A 13,548-nucleotide genomic window follows, 5' to 3' on the forward strand; every position below is an offset into this window, starting at 1 on the left:
CGTGGCACTGAGTGTTAAGACGGTGACGTGCCACGTGAAGTGTTGGATTCTGGGGGCTGCAAAGGGCCAGTTTTTGATGCATCTCTCCTCTGTCTTCCCAGCTCCTGATGGCCCCCCTCAGGACGTCCAGCTGGAGCCAATATCGTCACAAAGCATCCGGGTCACCTGGAAGGTAAATGCTCACACCCCCAAGAATGTGGGATCCGACAGGATGTGGGTGCATTCCAAGAGGTCCCACTGATGGGAAGTATTATAACAACTGTGCCTCAGTTATTTTATTTGGGAGAGTCACTGACAGGAAAGGTGGAGAGAGACTATTTTCAAGGCACTGGAGTGACAGGACGAGGGGGAATGGTTTTAAACTGGCAGAGAGCACGTTTAGATTAGATATTGGGAAGAAATTCTTCCCTGTGAGGGTGAGGAGGCCCTGGCACAGGTTGCCCAGAGAAGATGTGGCTGCCCCTGGATCCCTGGAAGTGTCCAAGGCCAGGCTGGACAGGGCTTGGTAGGGCTAGTGGAAGGTGTCCCTGCCCATGGCAGGAGGTTGGAACTTTAAGGCTCCTTCCAACCCAAACCCTCGTGTGATTCTCTGATTGTATCTTGTCCCCATCCTAGAGTTATGCCAGTGCCATCAAATGGTTTCCAAAACAGAAAGGTATGTGTTAAATAGTCATGGACTTACCTGGTGCTTGGATTGAAGCACAGCAATGTATTTCCAAAATTCATACATCAGGCATGGATTTAAATCCAACACACAGTCAGTAGAGCAGAGGAAGCAGCTGCTGAAGCCAAGCAGGAGTGCACAGTGATTCTCAACAACTGAAATATATTCTTAATATTTTATTTTTTTTAAATCACTTAAGAATTATGATTGACATCTGATCTGGCCAATTAAGCCTCCAAGCTTCTATGCATGAACTTGTTTTTATGGATTTATGGGTAGGCACATTGAGAGCCTTGGCTTGCCTTTCCTAAAGCTCACTTTGGGGGATATTTTGAAAAGCAGCAAGAGAAGACAGGCACCATTGGTTCACTGCTGGAGTTTATAGCTGCTATTTGTGATTCTGAAGGTTTGCCATTAAATTTCACAGATGCAGATGTGAACAGGCAAATACAGGACAAACAAAATTCCCACACCTACATTTTAGCAACAGTGTCTAAAATATGGTTCAATTTGTATTTCCAGGACATTTCAAGTACAGCTTATTGTCCTGATCTCTAGTTATTGACTGATATTGATGCACATCACATGAGCTGCGCTCTCAAGACCACGTTTGGAATTTGATTTGTGAGTTCTTGCCAGTATCTATCAGTATCTAATCAGTATCTAATATAACAAGACAATCACAGAAATGAGCTGTGCATTGAATATATACTCCATTACCCTGGCAAGTCTCGTGAGCTGAAGGGAGAGATGGATTTTTACAGTGGGTGTGAGTTACCTGTGACCTTGGAAATGCCTGCTTGCACCCATGCAGCAACTGTCCACCTCAGGAAAAAAAAAAAAAAAGAGCTGGGCACCACCAAGTGAAGTTGGTGCCAGTGATGGTGCAGATGCTGGGTGGACATTTGGAGCTTGCTGTGGATTGTGCTGCCAGACTGCAACACGCTCCTGTGAACCTCCAAGATGTTATTCCTGTAGACTCAGCATCTGTTAAACCTGTTAAATCTCTTGATTTATTGCCCAGCAGTATCTGACACGGTCAAGCAGCACCAGAGGTGCTGTAGCAGTGTCCTTTATCCTTTATCCCAGGGCTGGGAAGGTGCTCCTGGAGCCAGAGGCACCCTGTGGCCCCGTGAGGTGCTGTTTTCCAAGCAGTAGAAAACCTGCAGGTCTGCCTGTTCAAAGTTTGGACAGCCTTGGTTTGCAGTCCTGGCTTTACCGGCTCAGCTGATGGTTGCCAAGGTTCTCTGGGGTGTGGACTGAGCTGAAATTGTTTTCTGGACCTCAAAGCTCCTTTGCAACCAAATGCAAACAAAAGTTAGACCTTTTGTAGTCCGGCCTTTACCAGTAGAGTTATTTCCTGAATGACAACTTGTAAGCTGACTAAAAAGGGCCTTCAGTTAAGAAGTCCTCAAACCAGGAGTGAGCCATTTACTCCCCCTGATACATTGCACTTCTCTCCTGGCCAGAGCAGTTTTAGTCCATTACTCAAAAAAAAACTCATTTAAGATGGTCCCACAGGCCTAATGTAGTTCGGTTCCGTGATGAATCCGAACTTTTGGGTGCTGTGCAGAAGGCCCTCATTGCAGTGTGCAGTGCAACGTAATTCAGAATAAAGAAATACCCCCCATGAGATCAACACTGCGTTGTCCTGGAGGTAAAACAGGGAGAAAAACCCTCAGTAACAACCTGGTTGTTTTTATTTCGGAGGCACGTGGAGCTTCAGCCGTGAAAACCTAAGATGACGTTACACAAGAGGGGTTGTGGGGAGAACCAAGGTTGTATTTAAAGCTGGCAAACCTCATTGGGATACAGTGTCAACAACAGCAAAAATAACACACTGATTATCTTTCATCTCGTGTTGAATTCCATTTCTGCACCTCGCTTCAGTTGTAAATCTTCATTTAAAGTTCCTCCACTGTCAGAAAATCCTAGTTAAGCAAAGTTGTTTGGGTCTGTGATCTATTTAATCCCGTTTCTGTGCATCCACACAGAACACAGGGTTTTAGACTGAGTTTTCGAATAATAGTCAGTATTTTTCAGTAGTTTAAAATGGTGCAGAGATAATGTAAATTAAGCAGAAATTCTCATTTAGCATGAAAATAATAATTAATTTTACTTGTAGCACTTTACATTAGGTAAATAAACCCATTAAATTTAGGCATGGGAAACATTCCTTCTCCTCTTTGTGAATATACACACACACACAACTATAAAATGTTATACTTTAGGGAAACCATCCATACCTTGTTTTACAAATACTGGATTTTGTGAGATAAGCAGTAAGGTCATGGAAAGAAACTTAGGTTTTCATAATGTTCTATGACTGTTGACAAGGTTAACAATGTTTTTCCTCCTGAACAAACATGGACAAACATTGCTTCACTCCATTTTCTACCAAAAAAAAATGTGTCTATGCACAAGATAGCATATTAATCAAATATAAGTTATGTGTGCAAAAAGTCAACTCCAAATGAAGCATTCAGAGTATACTAACAAGGAACATTTAAATTTTTGTGAGGCAGAACAATTCAATGCTTTGTCCTGCAGTGACTTACTTGGTGTTTGTTTTATATTCATATAATGTTTCAAAGTTTAAAAAAAAAAAAAGTTATTATTTTATTTAAAGAATAAAAATCCCTTGACCTAAAACATTTATAAAGATGTTTCTGAAAAACACAAAGTTTGCCATTTTGGTCCAACTCAAAATGAGAAGGTACAATTGCAGAATTCCCAGTGAAGAGGCTATTCTGGCTTTAGTCCTGCTCTGGGAACATTTCAGTGCACAGTAAATGTATGACTGAGTTTTATCATGATGTGGTGATGGCATTTTAGGAACCTTGGTTGTGATTTCAGTTTGCAAAGCACGTTTTTTGGCAAAAACTTCTGTTCAAAAGCCACCCTGTGGTAACTCATGGGAATGTTCCAGTTGCAGCCTTCAGACTTTGGCTCTGGAGATGTGGAACTCTGTTGGTGTTTGAGACAAGAAATCTCCATGGAGACTGTTGAGGGTTTGCCAAACTGTGATGGAATCCAACACTGATGGAGAGAATGGAGATGGAGGCTGCTCAGAGGAGTTGTGGCTGCCCCCTCCCAGGTTGGATGAAGCTCTGAGCAACCTGGTCCAGTGAAAGATGTCCCTGTCATTGTCAGGGGTGCTGGAACTGGATCATCTTTAAGGTCCCTTCCAACCCAAACCATTCTGTGATTCTGTGAAGGTATCTGAACTCAAACAACAACAACAAATATCAAACTTTACTTGCCACCCCACACTCCATCTTAAAACCACCCCCTTTTGCAAGCATTCAAAGGTCATGAGGCCACAGAATTGTTCAGAATGGGGAACGTGCTTGCAAAGGGCTTTGATAATTAAAGAGCCTTATTTTACAAAGAAGTTTTTTAGTTCCAGTGAGACTTTAGGCTGGTGGACTGTCATCAAATCAAAACAGACAGGTCCTGTGGTAGGAAAGAGTGTTCTTCTTGAGAATGTGTTCCTCAGGAGATTGAATGGGATTTAGTAGCAACAGGAATTGCTCCCTCTGCCAGTCCAACTCAGCTGACAAACTGAGTCACCAAGACCTTTTTTATGGGTCAGTGGAACAGATGAACTCGTGGGCATCTGGTGGGAATTTGAAAGAGGTTTGGAGGATTTTGAAGAGCTTTTTCCCCATGGATTATAACCTGTTCCTTAAAATCTTATACTAATTATACCCTGCACACGTAGAAAATCAGGCAGGGACATTATCACATGCTGAAATTAGTCCAATAGTATTTAAATGGAATTTTAATAGGTATTGCTGTCAATAACTGGCTTTTCCCCTGAGCTGACAATCCCTGTTTTGTTCTAGATTCCATTTTATATTGCAGAGTACACAAATGATGTCCAGGTACAGGGGAATCTTGCACTGTGATGGAGAAACAGAGCCCATAATTTATGGCCAGCCACTTTTTACTGTCCTTATTCCTGAATGCCAGATATTGTAGCTATTCAGGATGCAAATCCCTGCTTTCCAAATCATTATTGCCTTCAGCACTCATCATCTAATCATCTTTCTACACAACACACTGAATGAACAGAAGCACATTTTATGGAGTAAAAGTTTCCTAATGCATCTTGCTGAATAACCTCTGACTGCCTCCCACAGATCAAAAAAAATGCCTTACTAAAGATTTAGGGAATGGTGGGGGCTTCTGGCAAAAACACAATTAGTAGTAAATGGTAGGACTGTGATGCAAATATACCCTTATCAGCTCAAATTTGAATGATTCACCTGATAAGAGAACAAAACGTCCCAAATTCACACTCGAGAACATCTCCTTATCAGATTTTTCTGTGTATGAACCATTCAAAGGTCTTTCTTTCAGCACAGGAATGCACAGATTTGAACAAACCACACCTGAAATTCATGGATCATTGTAAAAAGTCACTACTTCGTGTGCAGGGAGAATTTTTGAATTGTAGCCTAGAAATAGACTTGCATTCAGCAGGAAAAGAAAATGCTAAATTTGGGTGTTTTTCAAAAATTTTGAGGGGGAACAACTTGACTTTGGATGCTTGTGCTGAATGTGTAACCTTTCATTTTTTTCTCTTTAGGCTCCAAAGAAACATTTGCAAAACGGAATTCGGGTATTTTTTCAGAACTTTTAAGGGATCAACTTGACTTTGAATGTGTGCACTTGATGTGGAACCTTCCCTTTTCTGTGCAGGCTCCAAAGAAGCACTTGCAAAATGGAATTATCCGCGGGTACCAGATCGGTTACCGGGAGTACAGCGCAGGGGGAAACTTCCAGTTCAACATCATCAGCATTGACACCACCGGGGACAGCGAGGTTTATACACTGAACAACCTGAAAAAATTCACCCAGTATGGCATGGTGGTCCAGGCTTGTAACAGGGCCGGGATAGGACCTTCTTCTCAGGAAATCATCACCACAACTCTTGAGGACGGTAGGTTTTGGCAAACAGCTGCCGTGGAGAGTATTATTTTTATTTTGTGTCTTCTCACCTTGTTAAATTTGTTGTTTGGTTATTGATTATTATTGTATATTAGTGATTATTTTAATATGTAATAGGGATAACAGAAGACCAGATTTTAGAGGTGTGAGATACAGCAAACAGCTGGACTGGAAAAGACCAGCCAACAAACTTGTATGATTTTCATTGAGAGAGATGCAGAATCATCCAGATAAACAAAAATAACTGTACTGATGCAATAAATCCTACTGTGAATGACAGTGACTAAGAGCACAGCTTTCATTTTGAAGCCTATTGCTCTGGTGTTTACAAATTTGCAGATTTTGTGGTCTTTGAGTGATCTTACCAAAGTTTTGAGATGCTAAGTCGTGAAATCCTGAAAGGTGAAGCAATACTGTTAATTTTGTTGGTTTTCTTTAGTTCTCAAATGAACCTGCTGTGTAACTAAAGCTCCTGTACTGCACAAGCCCTTTTCTTGTCAGTCTAAACAGAGCTGTGTTTTTTTTTTTCAAGGATATCCAAACCAATGTGAGAAAAATCATCACCATTTCACACAAAATGCCTAATCCGAAGAACAATTTAGACATTTTTTTCCCAACTACATAAAAAGTACTTCTCAAACAATGAGAGGGAGTCCTCTAGTGGAAAAAGAGAAGGATCCCATATCGAGAAAAACAAAGGGTTCAATATTTTAGAGGAGTATAACTGCAAATAATAATCCTAAAGGATAGCACAGGTCAGATTTTTCAGCTCCTGTGAATTGGCAGCAGTGCACTGAAGTCAGTGCCAGCTGGGAATCTGACTATTTACATGGAAAAATGGAGTAGCACACACCTAAAATCCTCAAGACCTACAGATTTTGACACATAAGCTTCGTGGAAGGCTGGTGGGTTTTAGTCTAAACGTTTCTAGGCCTAGACAGATCACTGCAAGACCTCAGAAAGCAGTATGCTCACACATGCATGTATTTAATATTGTAATAAATAGGATATTTTTCCTTCAGAATCCAGCATGCTTACTTTTCCTGACAATTCTTTTTTGTTGTTGTGGTGGTTTTCACTCAATTTTAGGTCCCTCTTAGAACTGAAGACGCCACAATCTTTAAAAGCAATGCCAGATGCTAATACTGCTGCGTTGCTTTGACACTAAATGGCCAACAGAAAACGCCCTAGATTTGGCTGACTGTTTCCAATCCTTCTAAATGTCAGTGAAAATATTTTATGAGCATTTTTTCCTTTTTTTTTTTTTTTTTTAAGGAAGTGCCTGCTTTGTCCCTCCACCAAATTTAAACAGGCATTAGAACTGTCCCGAAAGACGCAAATTTGGCTGCACACTTTGAAAAAGTGCATTTAAATACTTACAGAATATTCTGCACATTTCAGCACTAGGACATACCTTTCAAAAGGAGAGACAAAAAGCCTATTTAAAAGACCAGTCATCAAGTGGGGAAGCAGTACATCAAAAGTTATTCCAGGGAAAGCAGCTGCTCTTGCAGGAACACGTGGATCGTAGCAAGAACAGAGGTTCTGCATTGTTAAGAGTGTATAAGTGATAATTAAACAATGTGTGGTGGGCTAGCAGTGAAAATAAAGGGTAAACATGGACTTGTATTCCTTGTGTTCAAATGGTGAATCTCTTATTCCAGTGCCCAGTTGCCCTCCAGGGAACGTGCAAGCCACTGCCACGTCACCAGAAACCATCTCTATTTCTTGGTCAACGCTGGCAAAGGAAACCCTGAATGGGATCCTGCAGGGATTCAGGGTCATCTACTGGGCCAACCTCTTGGATGGAGGTGAGAGAAACCAATCTCTTACCAAGCAATGGCTTTTTATATCATTTGCTCTCTGGTGTGGAGTCATTGTAATTCCTTTTCTCTTTGGTTTAGGGAAAATTTTGTCTACCTGTGAGGAAGCTGGTTTTTTTGTAGAGCTTTAACAGAGGGTCAGGTTTTTCAAACCTGCCTGGAGGAAGAAGCTTTTCTTCAGGGAGAGCTTCCATTGAGGGTTTGCAACACCTTGGTACCCAACATGACCTGAGCAAATTTCACCTCATTTGTAAAGCCCAGCATGGATTTTTTTTTTTTTTTCCCATAAAGAATGATGACCTGAACATGGAACATATTAACCCAAACCTGTATTTCACTTTAATTTGGTTGGTTATCTGTTTGCCTACTTGATATGCTATCACTTATTTTTTTAATTGTGGAACGCATTTCATCTCCATAGCTGAGGGCAAAAGAAGGAAACTTTTCTGGAAAAGGCTTCTTATTTTCTCTCCAGCCTCTTCTGTTGGGCTTATGTTTTGTACTCTGAGCATAATTCCGGGGGAGATAGGCCCCAGAGCAGAGAAGGAGTGAAATGATCAAAGGAGAAACGAGACGCCTCACTAATCTGCGATTTATCGCATGATGATAACGCTGTGTATGGTCCTCTCTCATAAATTAAATGTTAGTAAGTTTGGAAGCACATGCCTTTACTCCTGTTTGCCCTGTGGATTTTTCACAGCTGCCTCCCTTTTACTCTCATCCATCAGATTCACAGTTTAGTTCAATATGCAAATCCTGGCCTCTGTCAGGAAAAGGGAAAGGGAACTCAGAGTGGAAATGTAACCCAGAGGCCCTGCTGGCAATGGTAGGCTCAAGAAATACTTGGGAATAAACCACCAATTCCTTTAAAAATTCCTTTAAAAATAAAGATTTCAAAGATATGAGAAGCATACATAAGAATGTAGACATGTGGGGCATAGAATTCCATGTTTTCAGTGATGCCTGGAGCCTTTGGATCAGATCCCATATGGATGTTATCAGTGCACCTCTAAGCTCCCGTGTGATGTCCTACAACGTGATGAAAAAAAAAAAGATGATGTTCATGCAATGCTTGAAACTGGATTTTCTTCATTTGTTCAGCTTTATTTTCTGCCCCAAATAGGTTTAAAGCTTTTTTGCCATATGGGTTGTACTTCATATGAAGAGCATCATCTTTCTGCAAGTAAATCTGATTTTCCTGTGTTTAAATCTCTTGTTAGCCTGTATTACTGCCATCAAGTGCTTTGCAACAGCACTTGCTCCATATTTTAAAATAAAGGGAGCTTTCTCTTCAATTTCCTTATGAGAAATGGTCTTTCTCAAAACAAGAGAACCTTTATAAAGATAACTGACTTTCTCGGTTTTTCTTTAGGGAATGTTTTGCAATAATCTCTTCTTGTTATCTATTCTTTATGAAAAATCTTATTACTTGGAGAAATTTTTCAATTCTCTGCACTTTATTTTTTAGAAAAAATGGCAAAAATAGAGTTTGAAAATGAAAACTGGGTCTGTTTTGAAAGAGAAGAAGTCAGGACACCAAGGAATTTATGTTAATTCATTATAATTCAGTGCTGTCTTATAATAATGAAGCGTTACTTGTCTGGGACACACTTTAATCCCCGAGATTTCCACAGTGTCAATAGCTGGGAGAAAACCGAGCTTGGCAATAACTCAATCCCCTTTTTTCCCTTTTACAGAGCTGGGAGAGATAAAGAATGTCACCACCACACAGCCATCCCTGGAGCTGGATGGCCTGGAAAAATACACCAACTACAGCATCCAGGTGTTGGCGTTTACACGAGCCGGGGACGGGGTGAGGAGCGAACAGATTTTCACCCGCACTAAGGAGGATGGTAAGGAGGAAAGCCCTTCCCATCCCCTCCCTTCCAGGAAACGTCGGTGTTTCTCAGGCAAACACTGTACACAAACATGCAAAGTGAGGTTTCTGTCTGGAGGTCTGGAGTTGGGAGAGCGTGGTGAGGTGTTTGTGCCCATGGTTTTTTTGGACTCCAGTTGAGGTGAGACAGAAGTTTGTCATCAGCACTGATTATCTTAGGAAGATTGTATTTAATTTTAATTTTTTTTTTTTTTTTTTCAAAATACTTCAGGGTCTTAGTTGAGAGTGTTGAGAGTTTGAGTTAATTCTTTCAAAGTGCCTGAACACCCAGCTCTGGCGTCCTGAGCAAAAGAACATCAGCCTGTTAGAGAGAGTCCAGAGGAGGCCCCAAGATGATCAGAGGGCTGGAGCAGCTCTGGCTGGGAGGAAAGGCTGGAAGGGTTGGGATTGTTCAGCCTGGAAAAGAGAAGCTTTGGGGTGACCTGACTGTGCCTGAAGGGAGCTGAGAAGAGAGATGGAGAGAAACTGTTTAGGAGAGCCTGGAGTGCCAGGACAAGGGGGAATGGCTTCAAACTGACAGAGAGCAGGGTTAGATGGGATATTAGGAATTAATTCTTTCCTGTGAAAGTGGGGAGGCCCTGGCACAGGTTGCCCAGAGAAGCTGTGGCTGCCCCTGGATCCCTGGAAGTGTCCAAGGCCAGGTTGGACGGGGCTTGGAGCAACTTGGGCTGGTGGAAGGTGTCCCTGCCCATGGCAGGGGGTAGAAATGGATGATCTTTGAGGTCCCTTCACCCAAATCATTCTGTGGTTCTACAAAAATGGGCAAAGGAGGAGAAACTATTCTGGGACTGTCTTATATAACTTATATCCTTCTAAGAGTATTATTTTCAGGACATACAGATATATAAAAAATCCTCCAAATACCTCTTCCTTCAAAAGCAAAATGAAGAACAAAAATGTCTCACCTTTGTTCATGGACTAAAGCATGGAAAATTTAAGCCCTAATGCTGTAAGTTTAAGAAACTTATAATTATACACAGGCACATACACAAGAGATTTCATAATTACTTTCTTGTAACTTTAACTGTAAAAAATCCCTTCAGGTCCCCTCGGTAGGATGCCACACACTGATCTATTTCTGAATGACTAGAATTCCAAATTCAGTAGCAGTTTTGTCCCTGACCTGTTTAATGCCTTGAAAACCCTCTGAGGCGTCCACATATCTCCTTAGATCCCTAAAGACTTTTAAAAATCTGGACAAAAGATTTTTTTTTGGCAGAAATGAAAATGCACACAGCCCTAGCAATGAAGTTACATGGACAAGGTTTGATTGGTAAATTCTTCCATGAGTGATGCAATATGATTTGAAGGAAATTAATCAATGGATTTTTCTTTTTTACTTTAGGTCACTCGTGAATATATAAATATATTCATCAACTTTTTTTTTTTTTATTATTTGTAATGAGATTTACAAAAGTGCCAAGAGATTAAGTTCAGTGGATTAACTGACTAGATGAAAGTTTGGTGGGGTTTTTGCCAATAAAAAAAAAATGGTTGATGAATATTATTATTTTTTTTTCAATAAAATGTTAAAGGGGCTCATTCTAAAATTTACATATGTTGTAAGGTCACTTGGCCCCAACTTAGTTTTATCCAGGGGATGCAATAAATAAAAATTGCTCAGCTTCAGACTTTTGTGTCTTAAACACTGGATGTCAGGTTGTTCTGATCCCAACATAAAGTCCTTTAAGAACTACTTTGGAGCACCTGAGTGGTGAGTCAGATGCTCTTGGGAGGAGATGGTTTTATTTAAAAGAATAAATCTAAAAAAGAAGAGAACTGCAGGATCACGTGCTGCACTTTCAAGTTATTCTTTGCCAAGTAGATCCCAACGTAGTGAATTGTCCCTGGATTTTCTCTGAACACAAAGGCTGAGCTTTGGAAGTGGCACTTAAGCCAGCAGCAGACAATGTCCCACACAGACTGGGGCCAGGCTGGTCCTGGGGACGTGCAGTTTGTGTCAGAGGAGCCCTGAGAACAGCCAAGAACATTCCCTCTGGTCTGTGCCTGTGAGCAGCACTGCAGCCTGGTGTGCCAGGAGTGTCTGGATGTGGCCCTTGGGGACATGATTGAGGGGGGATTATAATGGTGCTGGGCTGATGATGGGACTGGATGATCTTGTAGTTCTCTTCCAGCCCTGATGATTCTGTGACTCTTGTGGTATTGACCAGCCAGTCCAAAGTCAGAGGACAATAAGAAACACTCTTCCAGAAATCCCCGAAAAGCCAGTTCCTGGCTCCTGGATCAGCATTTCATGGCACACATGCTGGAGAATTCACAGCAGCTCGTTGGGAATGCCAGGCATTGGTTTCTGTTGAGTTCAAAGCTTGTTGAGAGCTGCAAGCTACCAAAATATGCCTCGGAGCAGAGACCCTCTTGTCTCTGTGTGAGGTTCCTTCAGCTTCTGGAATTGATCTGAAGGCAGAAGTGGTGCCAGCAATGTATTTCTCTCTCACTGGGGACAACAAAAACATGTTGTACTGATCCTGAAAGGCTGCTGACACCTCTCCCCTGCCCTAAAGAGAATCAGACACATCTCATCCATCACTGATATTTATTGATTTCCTCCAAAATCTGCAGTGATGAGGACTTCACAGCCTCCCTAAGTGGCCTGTATCAGTTAGGGAGGCACCACGAGGCAATTTCTTCTGCTGCAAAGTGCCTTGAGTACTTCCCTCTGCCCTGCTGTCCAGGGGAAGTGATGGATCACTTGCTGCTTTCTAACAGTGTTTCCTGTCTGAAGGGTTACTGTGCCAATTGCTCTCTCTCCTGACACACATGTCCATCTCCTGGGACAGTTCTCAAACATCAGAAACCTCAAATACTCTTTTTCTTTTTTTTTTTTTTTTTCCCTTTTTTCCTCTTTTTTTCCCCCCCTTAACCTTTTCCTAGTTTCCTTCTCCCTAATTCTTTGTGGTCCTTTTTCTCCTTCCCTTTCTGAGATCAGATGAGGGAAGCACATCTCCTCAGCCCGTGTTTGGCAGCTGTGCAAGGGCTCATCTCTCATCTTTAATCCTCCTGGCAGCTCAGCAACAATTCACCCTGAGGCAGCGTGACTAACATTTTCAGATATTTTCTGATGCCTCTCAGTGGTTCCATTCATTAAATCTTTTGTCCAGAAAACTAAATGGAAAGAAAACACAATGACTTCATGTTCTGCTTCAGCTTCACAAGTAAAGTTTAGGAGTGAAATATATAAAGGTTTGGAGTTAAGCATAAGCCAGCCCCAAAGTCCTGGGTCTAAACATACTTAAGGCTGTGTTAGAGAGGAAAATTCAAGAAGTTAAAAAGGAAAAAAGAGCATTCACATTGCCAAGCTATATGCATTAAACAGGTACTTTATTAATCAGAAGAATGGCCATTTCTTCTGTAATTTTCTAAGGAAAAGTCTCCTGTAGAGGATTATTCAGCAGGACTAATTTCACTGCACCTACAAGATCCTGCCCTGAAGTGAATTTAAACACTCTCTTGGCAGGTGAAATAAATGAATTGGAATCTTAACAGAGCTTAGAAGTGGAAACCTGATATCTCTGCTCCCAGACCTTCTCTGGCTAAAATTATGACACCAGATATTCCACTCTCCTCTAATAAAATCTGTAAATTTGAGATATTTTCAAGTGGCTGCCAAGCCCTCCACATCATTATCGCTATGGGGCCATATCACATCATTAATTCCTTCCTCTTTTTTTTTTTTAATTTCTTTTACATGAGGTGAAACTTTTCTTTGTAATGTCAACGTTCCACTGCTGCTGTGGAAAGGCAGATCGTGGCCCCTCCCCTGTGACTCCTCTGTTGGTCTTCAGCTAAAAGCATCAGCCCAAAAATTTCTTTAGCAGGATTGAAATCTCCAGTGGGGCAAAATAAGAGTAACCCAGGGAGCGAAGCAGTCAGCCTGGATGAAATTCGGCGTCTTGTGATGTTTGATACTGATTTTAGACACCAGAGGTCAGGCACTGCTGCTGAACAGCTTGGGAAATGGGAACGGCTCGAGCAAATAATAGGAAGTGAGCTTTCAAAAAACGAGCTTTTCTTTCAGTGTGATCATATTTCTGGGTTTTGTCTGGCTTTTCTTCTCCCCTTGGCCTTCAGAAAAAGGAACTGCTCCTTTTGGAGTTCCTCCTGGCAGAAAAATAAACCCAACAGAAATGTCCAATTTTTAAGAATTCATGGTGGTTTGCCCCTTACCCTTTCCACTTTACAGCTTCTAA

At 41.5% G+C, this 13,548-nt stretch overlaps 1 protein-coding gene across 1 annotated transcript in view; it reads left to right on the forward strand.

The window, feature by feature from the left end:
• LOC114069098 (Down syndrome cell adhesion molecule homolog) overlaps positions 1–13,548 on the forward strand; it is a 184,677-nt gene that overhangs the window by 88,739 nt on the left and 82,390 nt on the right. Inside the window, exons 13-16 of the mRNA XM_027905653.1 lie at positions 102–172; positions 5,372–5,612; positions 7,285–7,431; positions 9,141–9,296. Coding sequence (XP_027761454.1) covers positions 102–172; positions 5,372–5,612; positions 7,285–7,431; positions 9,141–9,296 — 615 coding nt within the window. The remainder of the gene's footprint in view (positions 1–101; positions 173–5,371; positions 5,613–7,284; positions 7,432–9,140; positions 9,297–13,548) is intronic.

This window comes from Empidonax traillii, unplaced genomic scaffold, assembly GCF_003031625.1.
Source record: "Empidonax traillii isolate 1590-97213 ecotype Southwest subspecies unplaced genomic scaffold, ASM303162v1 scaffold1189:size291722, whole genome shotgun sequence".
NCBI classification, from domain to species: domain Eukaryota; kingdom Metazoa; phylum Chordata; class Aves; order Passeriformes; family Tyrannidae; genus Empidonax; species Empidonax traillii.